Genomic DNA, 23,438 nt, shown 5'->3' with positions numbered 1-23,438 from the left:
AACAATTGCATGCTCGTTTCCAGTAACCAGTATAATGGGAGTCACAGGCATCTGCCAACAAAGCAAATAGGGTCATGGGATGCATTAGAAGAGGTCTGGGGACACGAGATGAAAACATAATTCTCCCTCTGTACAAATCACTCGTCAGACCACACTTGGAGTATTGTGTGCAATTTTGGACGCCGCTGCTCAAGAAAGACATTACTGAACTTGAAAGGGTTCAAAGGCAGGCTACTAAAATGATAAATGGAGTTGGTTCACTACAATACCCAGACAAGTTATCAAAATTAGGTCTATTTACTCTAGAAAAGAGAAGACATAGGGGAGACCTAATATATATGTACAAGTATATCAGAGGGAAATACAGAGATCTCTCCAATGAACTGTTTGTACCAAGGACTGTGACAAGAACAAGGGGGCATTCTCTTTGTTTGGAGGAAAGACAATTTCTGCACCAGCATAGAAGAGGGTTCTTCATGGTAAGAGCAGTGAGGCTCTGGAATTCTCTTCCTGAGGAAGTGGTTATGGCCAACTCACTGAATTAATTTAAGAAAGGAATGAATGCTTTTCTTGTGAGTAACAGTATAGAAGGTTACGAATAACATAATATTATAGGTAGATTGTTGACCCAGCTTAGGGGAAGGAATTTTTTTCCTATGGAGAAAATTGGCTTCTACTCTGTGGGTTTTTTGCCTTCCCCAGGATCAACAATGCAGAACAGCTGCACTAAAAATAGGCTGAACTAGATGGACATAAGGTCTTCCTTCAGCCTTCAAAGCTATGTTACCTGCCTCTTATTTTAAATATTTCAGTTTATATTGTGGTCTTTGAAACAAAAAAATTATTTCCAGCCAAATGGCACCAGTGGTGGCTCCTGCATATAGCATCTATCGCTTACAGATCGATGTTACTGCACATGCGCCGCAGCCATCTTGCTGAAGCCAAAATTGTTTTTGCTCCAGCAAGATGGCAGCGGCAGATGTACAGTAGCATCTATCAGTACGCGATGCCCTCAGTCTGTGTAAGCACCGCCCAACAGTGGCCGGGGTGTGCACAGATTACAATCTTCGCTTGCAAATGGCAGCGTATACACAGTAGCGCCTATTGATAAGCGCACTTGTGCCCAGCATGTTACATGTGTGGGCTTACCAAGCTTCACAACCGCCACCAGCTAATGCCCATTATCACACACGACCATGTATGGTTGGAGGTTCATATGCAAAAAACACATCGGTCTGGTCTGCTTCACTGATCCAGTGTTGCAGAGCTTTTGGCTTCTGGCAGATGTGGAAAACATGCTCTGAGAAAGCACATTGGAGATGGAGGACGAGGAGGAGCAGGAGGGGGTGCAGGACCTGCTTTAGGAGGTGGAAGAAAATCTGATAGAAGTAGGACCAGCAATCTTCAGTGTCAGGAGCACATGCGCCATGCCAGGGTCTGACTCAGCCCCAGATTCCACAATGTTCACCCAGTACGCTGTCAGGGAAATGTAGTGCTTGTTCACGTGTCAGTTGTTATGTGGACAATGCCAGTAAGAGCGTTGTTATGGGCAGCTGGTGACTGATTTCTGAGGGACGGCTGCCGCCATGATTGTCTACCAACCTAAATGACAACCGTTCCCCAGCAAGCAACCTGGAAATGTGCCCGTTTAGCACTTGGGCTTGTGGTTGGGAACTTTTTTTTTGTTCCAAAGCCTGAGGTAGAGACAACTGAACGCTGGGCCAGGATAAGGATTTGGAAGTGCCTGATGATGGTAAGTCAGAATGTGCTTGGATAGGTGCAGGGCAAGAGGCCTTTGTGCTAGTGTTTTGGATTGGGAAGCACCTAGCACAGAGGAAGAGGCAGAGGTGTCACCCCATGACACCAATAGTGGAGCCAGGCGTTTTGCCCACTGAGTCGGGGGCTTAGCTGACATGTGCCTGATCATGCTGGTGGTGGTAAGATTCTTAGTGGTCAGGTCCCTAGTGATCTTTTCATAGCACAGATTGCCAATGACCATTTTGTTTGTTTCAGAATGCTCTGTAAAAAAAGTCCCAGAGTGGGGAACACCTAATTATTTGACGGAGAAGTTCAGGACAGTCTGTGCTCTGCGGAACAGTTGCTCGCCTTCTCCCTCTTGTCACCTCACTGCCTCTTCCTGTGCTTCAGTGCCGAGGATCTCTCCCCATCAGTGCTGCTGGCCTTGCACTGCATGCCAAATTGCCAGGTTGAGTCAGCGATTTTGTCATCCACCACCTCATCTTCCACCACTGCACCTTAGTCCTCCTGACTTTGTGACTTAACATCAAGACTTTGCGGCAACTGTGTCTCATCATCATCTTCCTTCTTATCCAAAATTTGCCTTTCCCTACAATCATGTTCTTTTGACCATATCTACTCTAAGTTTTGTCAGCATCACTATACAGCATGTCCTCCTGTCCCTCTTGGATCATGCAGGTTGAGAGTCCACAATCAGGAAATTACGTTGTAAAGAGCTCCTTGGAGTGTCCTATAGTGGGATTACTAGTATCCTGGGACTCAACAAGGTGGGAGGAAGGAGGATCAGGGTGAGGATTAAGTGATCCAGACTTTAGGCTGGTGAGACTGGACCGTGTGGAAGACCGTGTGGTGCTGCCAAGCCTGCTGGAAGCATTTTCTGCTATCCAACCAACCACCTCTTCGCACTGCTCTGGTTTCCGAAGTGCTGTGCCTCCCTGCAAAGTGGGACAGGAACCTATGCATTGTGATTGGGCATGTTTCTTGTGCTACAGCAACAGGTGTTCTTACATTGACCCCACGTCCTTGGCATCTGCGAGCACTATTAGCATTTCCACTTCCCCGTCTCTTAATGCATACCTTACACATTTAGTAATTGCTAGGTTGCTTGAAACCAAGTTTGTTTTTAATAAAAGAAAAAAATTGGTCACCTGCAGCTATCAAAGCCGTTTTTGTGAGATTACTCCACTGTAATTTAACAGAAAGATGCAAAAGTGTATGGATGACAATCAAATTCAATCCAGAAAAATGTTTCAATGCTTTTTCTCAGTTTTAGAGATCACAGAATTGTTTACAGACCACCTGACACTCTAACATGTGCTTTGTGGTCCTGGGCACTATGGCTCTACTTACTACAATGGCACATGGTCTGTATCTCTGAGCTACAGGTGCTTCTCACAAAATTAGAATATCATCAAAAAGTTAATTTATTTCAGTTCTTCAATCCAAAAAGTGAAACTCCTATTATATAGAGCAGGGGTGGGAAATTAATTTTTCAAAGGGGCCACATAAGAAACTGGGACTGTTGTGGAGGGCGGAACAAATTGGCTGATCATAATTCTCCTTAAGGCTATGTGCACATGCGGTGATTTTGCTGCATTTTGTTTCTGAAGCCAAAACCTGCTCTCTTGGCAATAAAACTACTGTGTTCAAAACACCATTTTTGCTACATTTGTTTGCTGCATTCTATTGAGTAATGATTACTTTGCTTTGTCTACATAACTTTAATAAAGTTGGTTTTATTTCCCAAACATGCTTTAAAAATGCTGCAAAAACAGTCATTGCGTATTTTGCAGCATTTTTGCACTTTCCCATAACTTTCTATGGCTGAAAAAAACACTGAAAAACGCTGAAAGAACTGACACGCTGCAGACTAAAAAGACGATGCCGTTCTCAAATTCACTCAGGAAAAAAAACAAGCATGTGCGTGAGGCTTCTGAAACATAATTGCTCCTTCTTGTACTGTAAAATGCAGCTTTTAAATTGCATTAAAAAATCTCACTGTATATGAACAGATCTCAACAGTGATCATATCAGGTTATAAGAAGCAGTAAGTTATAGGTTTTTAATTTGCTGCTAAGATTCATAGTAACATGTATTAGCCGTTAATTAAAGGGGTTTTCCAATTTCAGAAAACCCTTCTCATTAGCTGCAGTTATAAAATAAAAGTGTTTTTCTCCCCCTCCCGGGACCAGCGCTGAGTCTCTGTGACAGTTCCTGGTGCTTGCTATTGGCTGCTGTGGTCATGTAGCGTCTAAAGCGCTGCAGCCAGTCGGTGAGCTCATTGGCTATGGGCGACTCATGGCGTCAGCCCATGTGATGCTGCTGAGCTCAGTTACTGGATTCAGTGGTGTTGACATGACGTTGCAGCACAATTATTTTTCTTTAACCCCTTAGTGACTGAGCCAATTTGCAGCTTAATGATCAGGCCAATTTTTACAATTCTGACCACTTTCACTTTATGAGGTTATAGCTCTGGAACGCTTTAACGGAGCCCGCTGATTCTGAGTTGTTTTTTCGCAACATATTTTACTTCATGCTAGTGATAAAATTTCTTCGATATGACGTGTTTAGTTATGAAAAAAACAGAAATATGGCAAAAAAATTTTTAATTTTTGTGCCCTTAAATCAGATAGATATGTTACAAAAAATACTTAATAAATAACATTTCCCACATGTCTACTTTACGTCAGCACAATTTTGGAACCAAATTGTTTTTACTTTTGTTAGGAAGTTATAAGGGTTAAAAGTTGACGAGCGATTTCTCATTTTTACAGCAAAATTTACAAAACCATTTTTTTAGGGACCACATAATATTTTAAGTCACTTTGAGAGGTAAATATGACAGAAAATACCAAAAAGTGACACCATTCTAAAAACTGCACACTTCAAGGTGCTTAAAACCACATTCAAGAAGTTTATTAACCCTTTACGTGCTTCACAGGATCTGAAGCAATGTGGAAGGAAAAAATAACATTTACATTTTTTTTTACAAACATTTCATTTCAGAACCAATTTTTTTTATTTTCACAAGTGTAAAAAGAGAAAAATGAGCCACAAAATTTGTTGTGCAATTTCTTCTGAATACGCTGATACCCCATATGTGGAGGTAAACCACTGTTTGGGCGCACGGCAGGGCTTGGAACGGAAGGAGCGCCATTTGACTTATTCAATGCAGAATTGGCTGGAACTGAGATCGGATGCCATGTTGCATTTGGAGGGCCCCTGATGTGCCTAAACAGTGGAAACCCCCAACAAGTGACACCATTTTGGAAACTAGACCGCTTAAGGAACTTAGTGAAAATAAAAAAATATTTTTTTTTTCTACAAAAATGATTTTTTTTTTTATTTTTCCAAGGCTAGCAGGAGAAATTGGACAACAAAAGTTGTTGTGCAATTTGTCCTGAGTAAACAGATACCCCATTTTGTGGGGGGAACCACTGTTTGGGTGCATGGAAGAGCTCGGAAGGGAAGGAGCGCCGTTTTGGAATGCAGACTTTGATGGAATGTTCTGTGGGCGTCATGTTGCATTTGCAGAGCCCCTGATGAGCCTAAACAGTGGAAACCCCCCACAAGTGAACCCATTTTGGAAACTAGATGCCCCAAGGACCTTATCTAGATGTGTGGTGAGCACTTTGAACCCCCAAGTGCTTCACAGAAGTTTATAACGCAGAGCCGAGAAAATAAAAAAAATCATTTTTTTTCCACAAAAATGATTTTTTAGTCCCCCAATTTTTTTTTATTTTCCCAAGGGTAACAGAAAAAATTTGACCACCAAAGTTGGTGTGAAATTTGTTCTGAGTACGCTGATGCCCCATATGTTGGGGTAAACCACTGTTTGGCACACGTCTGGGCTCGGAAGAGAGGGAGCACCATTTGACTTTTTGAACTCAAAATTGGCTGGAATCAATGGTGGTACCATCTCTCATTTGTAGACCCCCTGATGTACCTAAACAATGGAAACCCCCACAATTCTAGCTCCAACCCTAACCCCAATACACCCCTAACCCTAATCCCAACCCTAACGGAAAAATGAAAATAAATATATTTTCTTTATTTCATTATATTTCCCTAACTAAGGGGGTGATAATGGGGGGTTACTATTTTTTTTTATTTTGATCACTGGGATAGGGTTTATCACAGTGATCAAAATGTACATTGAAGGAATGAAATCTGCCTGGCAGGCAGATCTCGGCGGGCGCACTACGCATGCGCCCGCTATTTTCTAACCGGAAGAAGATGGCGGCGCCCATGGAGGGGGAGCACACGGGCCAAGGACTACCGGGAGGTACCGAGGTGGTGATTGGGGACCCTATTTCTCTCTCCTCTGATGTGCATCAGAGGAGAGAGAAATTAAATGGCACGGTTAATAATGGCGATCGCAAAAGCGTGGTCGGTAAAAACCAATCCAAATCATGTTCTCTGGGGTCTCGGCTACCCCCGCCAGCAGAGACCCCGGAGAAAATCCGACTCTGGGGGGTTCTATACATTTTTTCCACAGTGCCGTTAACGCTGCTGTGGTTTAAGTACCCTTAACTACTGCCGTTAAAAGGCCTATTGGCAGTCGTTAAGGGGTTAAATCTATTTCCATCTTTGTTTTGGTGTAGAAATGTATAAATCAGGTAGTAATTCTAAATCTGAGATATATGTATATATACACACATATACACTCAGTTTTGAGTCTAAGAACACTTGCTGTTCGAAACGCGTCCAGGCTCCCACCAGCAACCGTTCCTCTGACATTCCGGTCTGGTGCGTTAAGCTTGTCTATGTTTTATGGATCTGAATAACGTTTTTTGGATTTTATTCTTCTGAGCTAGATCTTCTTTCCAAGATTTGCATTGCTTACCATCTGACAGAGACGTAGTCCGTATTATGACGATATTCTGGTACACGAAAGGTGAGCTGAACTAATCTTCCATTGTGCTTACTACTGAGCATGTACGTAAAGTGCAGCACAGATTCATCTCACCTCCGACCCCACAGCACTGGTCACTACTGAGCATGTACATAAAGTGCAGCACAAATTCATCTCACTCTCGACTCCACAACACTGGTCATACTGAGCATGTGCATAAAGTGCAGCACAAATTCATCTCACCTCTGACCCCACAACACCGGTCACTACTGAGCATGTACATAAAGTGCAGCACAGATTCATCTCAACTACGACCCCACAGCGCTGGTGACTACTAAGCATGTACATAAAGTGCAACACAAATTCATATCACCTCCGACCCCACAGCACTGGTCACTACTGAGCATGTGCATAAAGTGCAGCACAGATTCATTTCACCTCCGACCCCACAGCACTGGTCACCACTGAGCATGTACATAAAGTGCAGCACAGATTCATCTCACTCCTGACCACACAGCAATGGTCAATACTGAGAATGTACATAAAGTGCAGCACAGATTCATCTCACCTCCGACCCCACAGCACTGGTCACTACTGAGAATGTACATAAAGTGCAGCACAGATTCATCTCACCTCTGACTAGAGATGAGCGACTTTGCATTTTTTCGGGTCGAGTCGGGTTTCATGAAACCTGACTTTCGCAAAAGTCGGGTCAAACGCAATCGGCCGATTATCGTGAAAAGTCGAAGGCCGACTGAAACACGAAACCCAATGCAAGTCAATGGGGAAGAAAAGTCGGCAGTGACTGGAGGACAGGAAACACACCTACAGTGCTCATTTTAACCCCTTCACCCCCAAGGGTGGTTTGCACGTTCATGACCGGGCCAATTTTTACAATTCTGACCACTGTCCCTTTATGAGGTTATAACTCTGGAACGCTTCAACGGATCTAGGCGATTCTGAGATTGTTTTCTCGTGACATATTGTACTTCACTTTAGTGGTAAAAAATTTTCGCTATAACTTGCGTTTATTTATGAAAAAAACAGAAATATGGCAAAAATGTTGAAAATTTTGCAATTTTCAAACTTTGAATTTGTATGCCCTTAAAACAGAGAAATATGTGACACAAAATAGTTACTAAATAACATTTCCCACATGTCTACTTTACACCAGCACAATTTGGGAAACATTTTTTTTGTTAGGAAGTTATAAGGGTTAAAATTTGACAAGCGATTTCTAATTTTTACAACAAAACTTACAAAACCATTTTTTTTAGGGACCACCTCACATTTGAAGTCACTTTGAGGGGTCTATATGGCAGAAAATACCCAAAAGTGACACCATTCTAAAAACTGCACCCCTGAAGCTACTCAAAACTACATTCAAGAAGATTATTAACCCTTCAGGTGCTTCACAGGAGCAGAAGCAACGTGGAAGGAAAAAATGAACATTTAACTTTTTAGTCACAAAAATAATATTTTAGCAACAATTTTTTTATTTTCCCAAGGGTAACAGGAGAAATTGGACCCCAAAAGTTGTTGTCAAATTTGTCCTGAGTACGCTGATACCCAATATATGGGGGGGAACCACTGTTTGGGCACAAGGCAGGGCTCAGAAGGGAAGGAGCCCCGTTTGACTTTTTCAACCTAAAATTGGCTGGAATTGAGATCGGACGCCATGTCACGTTTGACGAGCATCTGATGTGCCTAAACAGTGGAAACCCCCCACAAGTGACCCCATTTTGGAAACTAGACCCCCTAAGGAACTTATCTAGATGTGTGGTGACCACTTTGAACCCCCAAGGGCTTCACAGAAGTTTATAACACCCGGGAGTGAAAATAAAAAATCATATTTTTTCCACAAACATGATCATTTAGTCCCCAATATTTTGTTTTCCCAAGGGTAACAGGAGAAATTGGACCCCAAAGGTTCTTGTCAAATTTGTCCTGAGTACGCTGATACCCAATATGTGGGGAGGAACCACTGTTTGGGCACATGGCAGGGCTCAGAAGGGAAGGAGCCCCGTTTGACTTTTTCAACCTAAAATTGGCTGGAATTGAGATCGGACGCCATGTCGCGTTTGACGAGTGTCTGATGTGCCTAAACAGTGGAAACCCCCCACAAGTGACCCCATTTTGGAAACTAGACCCCCTAAGGAACTTATCTAGATGTGTGGTGACCACTTTGAACCCCCAAGGGCTTCACAGAAGTTTATAACACCCAGGCGTGAAAATAAAAAATCATATTTTTTCCACAAACATGATCATTTAGTCCCCAATATTTTGTTTTCTCAAGGGTAACAGGAGAAATTGGACCCCAAAGGTTCTTGTCAAATTTGTCCTGAGTATGCTGATACCCAATATGTGGGGGGGAACCACTGTTTAGGCACATGGCAGGGCTCACAAGGGAAGGAGCCCCGTTTGACTTTTTCAACCTAAAATTGGCTGGAATTGAGATCGGACGCCATGTCACGTTTGACGAGCGTCTGATGTGCCTAAACAATGGAAACCCCCCACAAGTGACCCCATTTTGGAAACTAGACCCCCTAAGGAACTTATCTAGATGTGTGGTGAGCACTTTGAACCCCCAAGGGCTTCACAGAAGTTTATAACACCCGGGCGTGAAAATATAAAATCCTGTTTTGTTCCCACATAAATGATCATTTAGTCCCCAATTTTTAATTTTCCCAAGAGTAACAGGAGAAATTGGACCCCAAAAGTTGTTGTTCAATTTGTCCTGAGTACCCTGATACCCCACATGTGGGAGAAAACTACTGTTTGGTCACACATCAGGGCTCGAAAGGGAAGTAATGACGTTTTGGAAAGCAGACTTTGATGGAATGGTCTGCGGGCGTCATGTTCCATTTGCAGAGCCCTTGATGTTCCTAAACAGTAGAAACCCCCAATAAGTGACCCCATTTTGGAAACTAGACCCCCTAAGGAACTTATCTAGATGTGTGGTGAGCACTTTGAACCCCCAAGTGTTTCACTAAAGATTATAATGCCCAGGCGTGAAAATATAAAATCCTGTTTTGTTCCCACATAAATGATCATTTAGTCCCCAATTTTTAAATTTTCCCAAGAGTAACAGGAGAAATTGGACCCCAAAAGTTGTTGTCCAATTTGTCCTGAGTACCCTGATACCCCACATGTGGGAGAAAACTACTGTTTGGGCACACGTCAGGGCTCGAAAGGGAAGTAATGACGTTTTGGAAAGCAGACTTTGATGGAATGGTCTGTGGGCGTCATGTTCCATTTGCAGAGCCCTTGATGTTCCTAAACAGTAGAAACCCCCAATAAGTGACCCCATTTTGGAAATTAGACCCCCTAAGGAACTTATCTAGATGTGTGGTGAGCACTTTGAACCCCCAAGTGTTTCACTAAAGATTATAATGCCCAGGCGTGAAAATATAAAATCCTGTTTTGTTCCCACATAAATGATCATTTAGTCCCCAATTTTTAATTTTCCCAAGAGTAACAGGAGAAATTGGACCCCAAAAGTTGTTGTCCAATTTGTCCTGAGTACCCTGATACCCCACATGTGGGAGAAAACTACTGTTTGGGCACACGTCAGGGCTCGAAAGGGAAGTAATGACGTTTTGGAAAGCAGACTTTGATGGAATGGTCTGCGGGCGTCATGTTCCATTTGCAGAGCCCTTGATGTTCCTAAACAGTAGAAACCCCCCATAAGTGACCCCATTTTGGAAACTAGACCCCCTAAGGAACTTATCTAGATGTGTGGTGAGCACTTTGAACCCCCAAGTGTTTCACTAAAGATTATAATGCCCAGGCGTGAAAATATAAAATCCTGTTTTGTTCCCACATAAATGATCATTTAGTCCCCAATTTTTAATTTTCCCAAGAGTAACAGGAGAAATTGGACCCCAAAAGTCGTTGTCCAATTTGTCCTGGGTACTCTGGTACCCCACATGTGGGAAAAAACTGTTTAGGCACACGTTGGGGCTCGAAAGGGAAGTAGTGTTGTTTTGGAATGCAGACTTTGATGGTCTGCTGGCGTCATGTTCCATTTGCAGAGTCCCTGATGTGCCTAAACAGGAAAAAAACCCACATATGACATCATTTTGGATACTAGACCCCCAATGAACAAATCTAGATGTGCCCCCAACTAATCTAATGTAAATTAGTAGTGCATGGAGGTGTGGTACAATTTGAAGCAATCCTTCATGCACAGGCCAGGTTTTTCGGGGCAGGTGTCGCACTGGTAAGTGGTGTCCCTGCGTATTCCTTTTTTGTAACACACTCGACACCTTTTTTTGCGGCTTACCTTTTCTTGGGGTTGGCGGGACCACCCCCGGAAAATGCTGACCTGGGACAATACGAGCACCTTCAGTTCCTGAAGTACTGGGGCCCGCTCCTTCCTGAGCGCCAAACATCATGGCCTTAACCACTACCTCCTGGAAATGAAGGTACGCCGTATCGCTGGGGCCTGCACATTGTGACAGCAGGAATGCGTTGAGCATTGCCATTTGGACGATGTGCACGGCCAGCTTTTTGTACCACACCTTGGCCTTCCTCAATGCATTGTACGGTTGGAGGAGTTGATCGGAGAGATCAACTCCCCCCATTTTTTTGTTGTACCCCACTACACATGTCGGTTTGAGGACCTGTGTAGAGGTACCCCGTACAGTGCAGAGGGTACTGCCATCACCGTGTATGGTGGTCAAGAGATGGACATCTCTCTTGTCCTTGTACTTGACCACCAGCAGGTGGTCGCTACATTGGGCTCTGCTCTCACCTTTTCGGAGCATCTGCCCAAGTAGCGTCTTCGGGAGTCCTCTCTGATTTTTGCGGACAGTACCGCAGGCTGCGGTACGTCGCTCAGAGAGGGATTTGTAGAGTGGGATGCTGGTATAAAAGTTATCAGTGTAGAGGTGATAACCTTTATCCAGCAGTGGGTGCACCAAATCCCACACAATTTTCCCACTCACTCCCAGGAAAGGAGGACACTCAGGGGGTTCAATCCGGGTGTCCTTCCCTTCGTAAACTCTAAACTTGTGGGTGTACCCTGAGGTACTCTCACACAACTTATAGAGTTTGATTCCGTACCTGGCCCTCTTACTGGGCAGGTATTGACGGAATCACAGCCTTCCCTTGAAGTGAACCAAGGACTCATCCACGCAGATGTCCCTTTGGGGCACGTACACTTCAGCAAACTTTTTGTTGAAGTGTTCGATGACCGGCCGAACTTTGAACAGACGGTCAAAGTTGGGGTCATCTTGTGCGGGACACGCTGCATTATCAGTATAATGCAGAAACTTGTGGATGGCCTCAAAACGCGTCCGGGCCATGACCATTCGGAACACTGGAGTGTTGTATAAAATATCAACACTCCAATATTGCCGAATTTCCGGCTTCTTCAGTATCCCCATATGGAGGACCAGGCCACAAAACTGCGTCATTTCAACTGCGTCTACAGGAGACCAGTTTGAAAATGTTGAACGCGGGTTTTGCTCCAAAAATTGACGAGCGTACAAATTAGTTTGCTCCACCATGAGGTTAACAAAATCCTCAGAGAAAAAGACTTTGAAAAAGTCAATTTCTGTGAGGCCGGTGGTGTCAAACTTGATTCCTGATTCTGCCACAAAATCAGGAATCAGTGGCTCGTAATTTTCGGGGGGCGAGGTCCATACGGGGAGCACTGGGTCAGCTGCGGGCATGGTGGGCGCTGCCTCATCTTCTGTCCTGGAGCGTCTGCGTGGCGGTTCCGCAGGACCCGAGGAGGAAGATGAGGAGGGAGAAGAGGAAGAAGAAGAGGATGAAGAATCCGAAAAATAAAGAAAAGTCGGATCGTCATCCAAATCGCTATCAGTTTCGGAGGCAAGTAAAGCATATGCCTCCTCCACTGAATAGCGCTGTTGGGATGAATTTGATGACATTTTTGTGTAAATATGGTGCTTGGGTGTACACTTTATTGAAAACTGTATGTGTACGTGAGGGGGGGGAGTGATTGGTGTAAACTTTCTGTAAAGAAAAAGCTGTGGAAAAAAGTATAAAACAGCAGGCCCTAGCTGATAAGTGTCACTTATCAAAACTAGGCTGCTGGATGTGCGTACGGGGTGGCGCAAGGGGGGGTGGAAAAAAAAAAAAAGGAAAACGGCAAACTCTGATAAGTGAACTGTGTCACTTATCCAAGTTTCGCAGCTGCGGGATGTGTGTACGGAGGGGCTAAGGAAAAAAAAGCGAGCTCAAGTGTTGATCGGTGAACTGCGTCACCAATCAACGCTCGGCGGCTGCGCACGGAGGTGGCGCAAAAGTGGGGTGGAGGGGGGTAAAAATAGGGGGAAGGGGGATGGGGGGATTGGGGTGGATGAAGAGAGATTGGGCAGGGATCAACAGTTAGGGTTGTAGTTAGGTGGCACAAAGGGGGGTGAAAAAAATGAAAAGCGGCAGGCACAAGCTTGGATAAGTGACGTGTGTCACTTATCCAACTTTTGCGGCTGCGGGATGTGTGTACGGAAGTGGCGAAAAGGGGGCTAAAGAAAAAAAAAACGAGCTCAAGTGTTGATCGGTGAACCTCATCACCAATCAACGCTCGGCAGCTGCGCACGGAGGTGGCGCAAAAGTGGGGTGGAGGGGGGTAAAAATAGGGGGAAGGGGGATGGGGGATTGGGGTGGATGAAGATAGATTGGGCAGGGATCAACAGTTAGGGTTGTAGTTAGGTGGCACAAAGGGGGGTGAAAAAAATGAAAAACGGCAGGCACAAGCTTGGATAAGTGACGTGTGTCACTTATCCAACTTTTGCGGCTGCGGAATGTGTGAACGGAAGTGGCGCAAAGGGGGCTAAGGAAAAAAAAGCGAGCGCGAGTGTTGATCGGTGAACTGCGTCACCGATCAACGCTCGCCGGCTGCGCACGGAGGTGACGCAAAAGTGGGGTGGAGGGGGGTAAAAGGGGGGTAAGAGGGGGGTGGAGGGGGGATGGGGGATGAAGATAGATTGGGGGGGTGAAGATAGATTGGGCAGGGGATCAGGGATCAATTAACACTTACAATTGTAGTTTTCTTTCTTCTTCTTCTTCTTTCTTCTGCAGGGATTGTGATGCTACAAGCTGTGGCACCACAATACCCAGCACAGGAGCTCTTGCTGCGTCCGACCTCTCTGCAGGAATCCTCAGCTAGAGTGAGGACCCCTGAAGACAGGTCAGACAGGTCAGAGGCAGGTCAGGGGGCAGGTCACAGAGCGGTCACATCGCTGCTGTGACCTGTCATTGGTGGGATCGAATGATTACATCGATCCCACCAATCCCTGATCTGCCTGGTGACCATGGCAACTGCCTAGAATCGGAGCTCACAGCTCCGATTACTAGGCAGGTCATGCCCAGGTCACCAGCAGGGCACAGAGCGGTCACATGGTGACCGCAGCTGTGCCCTGTGGTTGGCGCGATCGCCGATCTAATCGATCGCGCCAGCCAACTCCTGCAGGCCCTACTGGGCCTGCATCAGGCTCCAGCACGATCGGTGCTAATATAGCACCGATCCTGGCTGATACTGGCAGGGCACAGCGGCGATATAGCGCCGCTGTGCACTGCGATTGGCGCGATCGATCAGATCGGCGATCGCGCCAATCCGGGTGCTTTTTGCCGGTGCCTGGCGTTGCCAGGCACCGGCTCTAGGATCGAGTACATCGGTACTCGATCCCCGCCTAGGACATCATTGTTTCAGCCAAGCTGATTGGCTGAAACAATGAGAAACGCTGCGATTGGCTGTTCAGAATTGAACAGCCAATCACAGCGCTCTGGATGCCGGGGGGGCGGGATCGCAGCCCGGGATGCCGACGCCATCTTTTCTAAGGTGAGATGGCGTCGGAATTTTAATGCGATCACCGCGACTTTAGTCGCGGTATCGCATTAAAGGGCCCGACGTACTATCCCGTCCCCGGTCATACGGGCCCGGGTACCGTGGACGGGATAGTACGTCGGATGGCAGGAAGGGGTTAATGCCAAAAGCATCAATTCTTATTACTTAAGCTTGTCAACCTTAATTTACTTTATAATAATAGTTAGGCATTGAAAACTGGGGGTTATTTGGCTAAAGTTGTGGGGGGGTAGGGCTGGCTTCAGATTTTCGTGGGCCCAGGGCCAAAGAGTGTCAATGGGCTCCTTTAACACATGCCACAATTCATGATCCTCTGATACGGCAGAGAAATAGCGGTATAGTACAATGAAAAATACTTCACTTCTTACATCACATGACTGATATCCATTTTAAATTCTTCAATAGCTCCAAAAACGGACAGTATATTACTCCATACAGTATTATGGCCACCGCATAGTGTGCCATACAGAGTAATGAGGCCCATATATTTCTCCATACAGAATCATTGGACCCATATAATGTTCGTTACAGGATATGATGATCTCCACATAATGCTACAGTATATGTTGGTCCTCATGGATGAAGCTCCACTGTGTTATGGGCCCAAATAATGCTCCATATATAATGGGCCCCATTTCTAATGCTCCAGTGTATAATGGGCCCTGTAAATGCTGCTCCAGGGTCTGATGACCCCCATTTGGAAAGCTCACGGATGATGCTCTAGTGTACAATTGGTCCAAATAATGCTCCATATATAATGTGCCCCATTTACAATGCTCCAGTATATGATGGGCCCCATGGATGATGCTCCAGTGTCTTATGGGCCCAAAAAAATGCTCCATATATAATGGGCCCCATTTCTAATGCTCCAGTGCATAATGGGCCCTGTAAATGCTGCTCCAGTGTCTGATGTCCACCTTTGGAATGCTCCAGTGTATGGTGGGCCCCATATATCATTCTCCAGAGTATAGTGCTCCCCAAAAATTGCTCCCAACCTTTAAAACAATTAAATAAGTCTCCTCACTAGGGAATCCCTGTACTAGTCTGGACTCCTCATCGGCCCCATCTTCCATCTCTCTGCACTTGGTCTGTTTAGGCAGAGGGCGTACAGACGTGATGTCATCGTGCTCTCTGACCAGAATGTCACTGTCAGGAAACGCGGAAGACGTCATGGCGGTGGAGCAGGGAGGGGTAAGTTTTTCAACTTTGCAAGTGCTGTGATCCTGAGCAAGCAGAGGGGGCCCACTTGTTGGCGATGGCATTGGCACAGGGCCCCTCATAGTACGGTGGTGTGTCTGACGGCGGGCCGGCAGAGACCCTTTTGCGTACTATGAGGGGCCCTGTGCCATCGCCCATGAGTATGCCCCCCACCTGCTCAAGGAACCTGCACTTTCATCTGCACCTTCCTCTGTGTCACTGTGTAAGGTGGTATAGTATGCGGGAAGGGGCACCTGAGTTTCATCAGGGTCAGATTCTGGCTCAGTACACTGCGAGGGCAATGAAGTGCTCTGAGTGAATGTACCAGCAGAAAAATCTAGCAGTGGCTGTGCATCAGTGCACTCCATGTCAGATTCACCTTGGACTGGGGAATTCACGATTTGACTTGATAACCCAGGCATGGTATGTGAAAAGAGCTCCATGGAGTAATCTGTAGTGTGGCCTGCCGCATCCTTCACTTTTGTTAGGGGTGAAGGACACAAGGAAGGGTGTTGTTCCTGACCAGGAGCCTCCACTGACGACTCAGTGCTTTTATTTTTTGAAACTTCAGAAGAGGAGGTGATAGAGCTGGAGGCTGTGTCAGCAATGTAAGCCAAAACTTGTTCCTGAAGCTCCGGCTTTAAAAGCGGCTTACCTACTCCCAGAAAAGGGAGCCTTCAAGGCCTTGTGGAGCCAGACGATGATGCAGGCTCAACACCTCCTGTCTTAGGTGCTATTGTGCTTTTGCCACTACCAGCAGATGCACCACCACCACCATCAGTACCAGCTGGCAACCCCCACCCAATTCCATGGCCTCTTCCACCATACTTCCTCATTTTTGGGAAAATGTACCCAAAATGCCACCAGCTATATGGTACTGTAAAACAAGGTACAGGTGTATATAGTATTGGGGAGAATTTGAATCTCCCTAGAGATTTTAGGAGGCTGAACTATTATCTCAGCCCCACTATAGATTACACCTCAATGTAACAGGCTGAAATTGGCTGGTGTCTGACAAGGTACAAGGTGTTTATAGTATTGGGGGAGAATTTGAATCTCCCTAGAGATTTTAGGAGGCTGAACTATTATCTCAGGCCCACTATAGATTAAACCTCAATTTAACAGGCTGAAATTGGCTGGTGTATGACAAGGTACAAGGTGTATATAGTAATGGGGTAGAATTTGAATCTCCCTAGAGATTTTAGGAGGCTGACAATGATGCTCTCAGTCCAAGTATGGCAGCAGGCAGCCTAATTAGCAGGACTGCTGCACACAAAAGTGTGGAAAAATGAACGCTTGGTAACTGTGCAGAAAAGAGGAAGAAAAGTATTTTTGCTTTTAAAAAAGCAGTTTGCACAGCAGTGTGCAAACAGCAATGCAGCTATGAGGGAGCCTTATAAGGCAGCCTAATAACCAACAGAGCTGATGCACAAAAATATAGCCTCCCCTGTCACTGCACACAAACTGTTTTGTTGTACAGTGAAAATCGCTACCAGCAGAAGCAGTTTTTTTTCTTCTTCCCTGCCTAACGATCTCCCTTATTCAGAATCAGCACCAGCAACCTCTCCCTATGCTAAGATCGGCAGAAGTAAGATGGCGGTCGGCGTGCACGCCCTTTTATAGCCCCTGTGATGCCACACAAAGCAAGCCAATCACTTGCATGCCCTTCTCAAAGATGGTGGTGACCGCTGCCCATGTCATCACGTTACCCACAGTGTGCGTCCTCCATCATTGGCTGAAAAAGGGCGCTGGAAGCATCATTTGAAACGCGACTTTGGCGCTCTGGTCGCCGACCTCATGGCCAACCTCACGCTATGGTCGGGTTTCGTTTCATGAAACCTGACTTTAGCGAAAGTCGGCGACTTATGAATTTGACTGACCCGTTTCGCTCAACTCTACCTCTGACCCCACAGCCCTGCATCACTACTGAGCATGTACATAAAATGCAGCACAGATTCATTTCAACTAAAAGCGGAGATCCTTACATCGGGAACAGAACAGACATTTATAGGACATTTCATAGCTTTCCCAAATTATTATGAAAACATTTACAACACATCCTGCACTGAGCTACTGAACCCAATTTATTATAGATTTTAGGATTCTGAATCAGACCATTTTACACCAACTCCATTAAAATGGACACAAACTCCACGACTCCAACTTTACAGCCTGGGGTAAAAAATGGGAAAGAGACATAAAACTGTAAAAAAAATGCACAATACAAATCATGTAAAAGTCAGAAATAGTGTTTCCCTTATATACAGATGACAACGTAATCCAACAATTAACCTGAAATTAGAATTTTCTTACCACATTTGATCAGATGCAATGCTTACCCTTGAAGACTCTTGTGGCCCATCGAGCTTGAAGCTCCGCAATTGGCATGATTGCACCAATAGGTTGAATTAGGCCAATAAAGGCCACAGTTGTCTTTTCCAAGTGTGGTGGAAACACATGTTTGTACAGAGATATGTGATTTTGTTCTACTTTAAGGTCAGGATCCTCAAAAAACGGGAAAGAAAAACTGTATCCAGTAGCAAAAAATACCACATCAATATTTTTCTCTACAGTGCCATCTTCAAAAATGACATCTCTTTCTGTAAATTCCTTCACATTGGGTTTTACAAGAACTTTTCCCGCGATGATTCGATTGGGGAGGTCATCATTAATGGTCGGATGCTGGCTAAGAATCCTAAATGCAAATACATGATAACATTATTACAATGCAAGAAAATATATACCCATACATGCACAGAAATATATACAGTGCCTTGAAAAAGTGTTCATACAGAGTTAAATTTTCCAATTTTTTTAGCACATAAACAAACTTTAAAGTAAAGTATTTTATTAGGATTTTATTTAATATACCATTGCAAATTACCAAGAATTTGTGAAGTCTAAAGGAAATAAGGTTTTATAAATATTTTAAAAACATAAATTGGAAAATTGTGAAAAGCATTTGAATTCGGAACCCGAGTCAAAATGTTCACTGCAATTACTGTTGCAAATCTTTTGGGGATATTTCTCTATGAGCAATGCACATATAAAGGCTGAAATTGTTTCCCATTCTTCTTTAGAAATGAGCTGTATTTGCGGTCAACAAAAGCGAGTACACCCCTAAGCGAAAATGGCCAAATTAGCCATTTTCCCTCTCCAGTATCATGTAACTCATTAGTGTTACAAGGTCTCAGGTGTGAATGGGGAGCAGGTGTGATTAATTTGGTGTCATCGCTCTCACACTCTTCTACTGGTCACTGGAAGTTCAACATGGCACCTCATGGCAAAAACTCTGAGGATCTGAAAACAAACCAGCTTTATGTAGAGCAATAATTATTAGGTTATAAAATGATTGCCAACACCCTGAAACTGAGGTGCATCACAGTGGCCAAAACTATAAAGAAGTTAAACAATACAGTTTCCACTCTGAACGGGCCTCACATGCTCAACCAAAGAAGATGAGTGCACATGCTCAGTGTCATATCCAGAGGTTGTCTTTTCAAAATAGATGCACAAGTGCCGCCAACATTGCTAAAGAGGTTAAAAGGGTGAGGGGAGGGGTCATCATGTCAGTGTTGAGACCATATACCGCATACTGCATCAATTTGGTCTGCATGGCTGATGTCCCAGAAGGAAACCTTTCCAAATATGATGCTCAACTAAGCCTGTAAATAGTTTGCTGAAGGCAAGGAGATCAAAGACATGGATTAGTGGAAAAAATGTCTTGTGGTTCGAGAAGACCAAGGTAAACTGATTTTGTTCATATGGTGTCAAGCATGTGTGGCGACAACCAGGTGAGGAGCACAAAGACAAATATGTCTTACCTACAGTCAAACATGGTGGTGGGAGTGTCATGGTTTGGGGCTTCATGAGTGCTGCTGGCTGTGGGAATCTACAGTTGATTGAGGGAACCATGAATGCCAACATGTACTGTGGCATGCTGAAGTTGAACATGATCCCATCCCTTCAGAAACTGGGCCACAGAGAACTATTTCAGTATGATAGTGATACGAGACATACCTCCAAGATGACCACTGCCTTGCTAAAGAAACTGAGTAAAGGTGCTGGACTGACCAAGCATGTCTCCAGACAAACACTATTGAGCATCTGTGGAGTATCCTCAAATGCAAGGTGGAGGAGAGCAAGGTCTCTAACATCCACCTGCTTAGGGGTGTCATCATGGAGGAGTGGAAGAGAATTCCAGTAGCAACCTGTTAAGCTCTAGGGAACTCCATGCCCAAGAGAGTTAAGGCAGTACTTGAAAATAATGGTGGCCACACAAAATATTGACACTTTGGGCACTATTTGGCCATTTTTACTTAGGGGTGTACTCCCTTCTGCTCCCAGCGATTTAGATATTAATGGCTGTGTGATTAGCTATTTAGTGGGTATACTAGTGGAAATTTGGTTGTTGAATTCACATTTAATTTCCACAATTAAATATCTGTGTGAATTTTTGCTGTAGATTTCATCTATTGTACAATTTTACAGATCAGCAAAACAAAAAAATCCAAATGTAAATCATGTGAATTTCAAAGGAAACGTGCAGATTTTCTTGTAGATTCTATACTATTTTAGTAGTGTATGAAAGGTTACGTGCTATGTGTTAACTAAGGTTAAAATAAGGTAATGTTTTTTCCCATCTCCTTATTCAGTTGAGGTACCTGTGGCTAGGCTTTAGGCCAAAATTCTCATGATTAAAACGACTGTTCATTCTTTTTTCTCCCCAGTTGTTAATCATTTCTGTGGTCATGAATTGTTTAATAAGCAGCTTAGAGCGACTGTACAGAACTACATCAAGTGGAAACCCTTCATCAGCGACTCGGTTGACAACCCAAGCACCTCTCCTGGTACTGAGAAATACCTGTTGTAAAAAATAGCAGAAAACTGATAATAAAAGGCATGTATTGCATATGTTGGTTCGCATAACATGTCACCCTATTCAATAAATCATCTCTTCAGTGTGACTATTGTATTCATGGGTGTCATTCACTATTCATTCAGAATGCCAACAAAATGACTTTCTAAATAGGCTGCCAACAACAGAATATTGTTACCGGATCGTGATATTCACCTCTAGCTTCCATTTAATTACAACATTATAGATATATAGATAATAATTTTTCTGGACTTCAATGATTGTCGTAGGTCAGCAGTATGAAATTGTGCTAGTCTGACTCCCTGCATTCTCAGAAATTAAGAGATTGAAGGGGCCAAGGTGCACAATTACTGCAGGATCATTATTGCTTGCCAGGCACATCATTATACATCTTAGAGTGGCTATTCTTGGTACTGCTGCTTATTTTTACAATTCAAGTGGAAAAGATGCCGGTAGGCGTTGTATCGCTTTGTGAATAAAAAGCCTTTTCCTCATCATCTTTTCTGATGAACTGGTTCACTCCAGCAGTGCAGCCCACCTACGTGTTCATTCAACTGCTTCCATCTAACGATAATGTCTGCTCTCCCTATGTCATCGGCTAGGCCCCCCCTCATGTATTCCTGGGCAGATTTTTGACCTTTCTCAGAATAATCCTTACCCATAGAGACAAGATTTGGCATAGAACCCCAGACCTAGGAAGATTGACAGTCATCTTGTGTTTCTTCTATTTCTTTTTTTATTGAGTCAACAGTTGTTCCCCTCTCACCAAGCTGCTTGCCTATTGTCCTGTAGCTCATCCCAGCCTTGTGCAGGTCTACAATTTTGTCCCTGGTGTCCTTAGACAGCTCTTTGGTCTTGGCCATAGTGGAGAGTGATTTACAGTGTGTGGATAGGTGTTTGTTTATACAGGTAACAAGTTGAAAGACAGGTAATGAGTGTAGAGTAGGAGGGCTTCTTAAAGAAAAACAGGTCTGTGAGAGGCAGAATTCTTGCTGGTTGGTAAGTGATCAAATACTTATTTCATGCAACAAAATGCAATCTAATTATGTAAAAATCATACCATGTGATTTTCTGGTTTTTATTTTTAGATCCTGTCTCTCGCAGTCGAAGTTTCCCTACAATACAAATTACACATCGCTCCTTTCTTTGCAGGTCGGAAAACTTGTAAAAATGGCAGTGTATCAAAAACTTTTTTCCCTCAATGTACATATATGGTAAAATAAAGCACAAAAAAGGCTCTTGGAAGAAGAAAAGGAAAATACAAGTAAAAAAAATTAAAATTGGCTGCAGCTGCAAGGAGTTAATGTTTTAGGAAACTCTTAATTAAGTAAATGTGCCAAGTTAAATTCAGATAGATTACTGTATGAATACTGTCTTACTAGAATCATTGTTTACTCTATACCAGACCTGAGCAAACCGTGTCCCATGAGCCACATCCGCCCCCCTGGCTGTTCCAGTCTGGTCCACGGACCGAGACAGCTGAAGGGCTGAAACAGTGGCCCATGGTCTGCACCTTGCCCTCCCTCCCCTGCTCGAGATCCATCCGCCACCTGCTGTAACCGCACAGCGGTGAATACATTGGTAGACAGGTTGTCGGCTCCATTTTCACCAATCAGTATGTGTGAAAGCAGACATGTCATCATTTCATCTCGCTGTTGCTGATACTCAGTGCACAGGAGACAGGACCAGAGCACCACGGGAGCGGGAGTGAGGCAAGTAAGTGTTTTTGCATGTGTATGGGATATTTGTATGTATACTGTATATGGAGGCTATGTGGGGCTCACACTGCATATATCGGGTTGTGTGTTGGCTCACACTGTACAAAGATGGTGTCAGCATACTTTATTCTGCTCAATACTAAGATAACGAATATTAAATATTAATATAATTATGTTAATATTAATGTGGAGAAGAATTACCATATATATTTGAGTATAAGCCTAGGGTGGGAAATACAGCAGCTACTGGTAAATTTCAAAAATAAAAATAGATACCAATAAAATTACATTGAGACATGGGCCCCATAAGATACTCCATACAAAAATATGCCCCATATAATGCTGCATAGAGATGATGATGGGCCCCATAAGATGCTTACAGTCATATGTTAAAGTTTGGGCACCCCTATTAATGTTAACCTTTTTTCTTTATAACAATTTTGGTTTTTGCAACAGCTATTTCAGTTTCATATATCTAATAACTGATGGACTCAGTTATATTTCTGGATTCAAATGAGGTTTATTGTACTAACAGAAAATGTGCAATCTGCATTTAAACAAAATTTGACCGATGCAAAAGTATGGGCACCCATATCATTTTCTTGATTTGAACACTCCTAACTACTTTTTACTGACTTCCTGAAGCACTAAATTGGTTTTGTAACCTCATTGAGCTTTGATCTTCATAGCCAGGTGAATCAAATCATGAGAAAAGGTATTTAAGGTGGCCACTTGCAAATAGTTCTCCTATTTGATTCTCCTATGAAGAGTGGCATCATGGGCTCCTCAAAACAACTCTCAAATGATCTGAAAACAAAGATCATTCAACATAGCTTTTCAGGGGAAGGATACAAAAAGTTGTCTCAGAGATTTAACCTGTCAGTTTCCACTGTGAGGAACATAGTAAGGAAATGGAAGAACACAGGTACAGTTCTTGTTAAGCCCAGAAGTGGCAGGCCAAGAAAAATATCAGAAAGGCAGAGAAGAAGAATGGTGAGAACAGTCAAGGACAATCCACAGACCACCTCCAAAGACCTGCAGCATCATCTTGCTGCAGATGGTGTCACTGTGCATCGGTCAACAATACAGCACACTTTGCACAAGGAGAAGCTGTATGGGAGAGTGATGCGAAAGAAGCCGTTTCTGCAAGCACGCCACAAACAAAGTCGCCTGAGGTATGCAAAATCACATTTGGAC

At 44.0% G+C, this 23,438-nt stretch overlaps 1 protein-coding gene across 1 annotated transcript in view; it reads right to left on the bottom strand.

Annotated features, from left to right (window-relative positions):
- The window catches only part of LOC141096131 (flavin-containing monooxygenase 5-like), a 191,948-nt gene that overhangs the window by 21,603 nt on the left and 146,907 nt on the right, over nt 1-23,438 (bottom strand). The window contains exons 3-4 of the mRNA XM_073582530.1: nt 20,309-20,508; nt 17,984-18,339 (exon numbers count right to left, since the gene is read on the bottom strand). Coding sequence (XP_073438631.1) covers nt 17,984-18,339; nt 20,309-20,397 — 445 coding nt within the window. The 5' untranslated portion in view covers nt 20,398-20,508. The remainder of the gene's footprint in view (nt 1-17,983; nt 18,340-20,308; nt 20,509-23,438) is intronic.

The sequence above is a fragment of the Dendrobates tinctorius genome, unplaced genomic scaffold (assembly GCF_039654945.1).
Source record: "Dendrobates tinctorius isolate UK_male_01 unplaced genomic scaffold, ASM3965494v1 ptg000072l, whole genome shotgun sequence".
Taxonomy (NCBI): Eukaryota; Metazoa; Chordata; class Amphibia; order Anura; family Dendrobatidae; genus Dendrobates; species Dendrobates tinctorius.
This window is presented reverse-complemented; position numbering and strand designations above follow the sequence as displayed.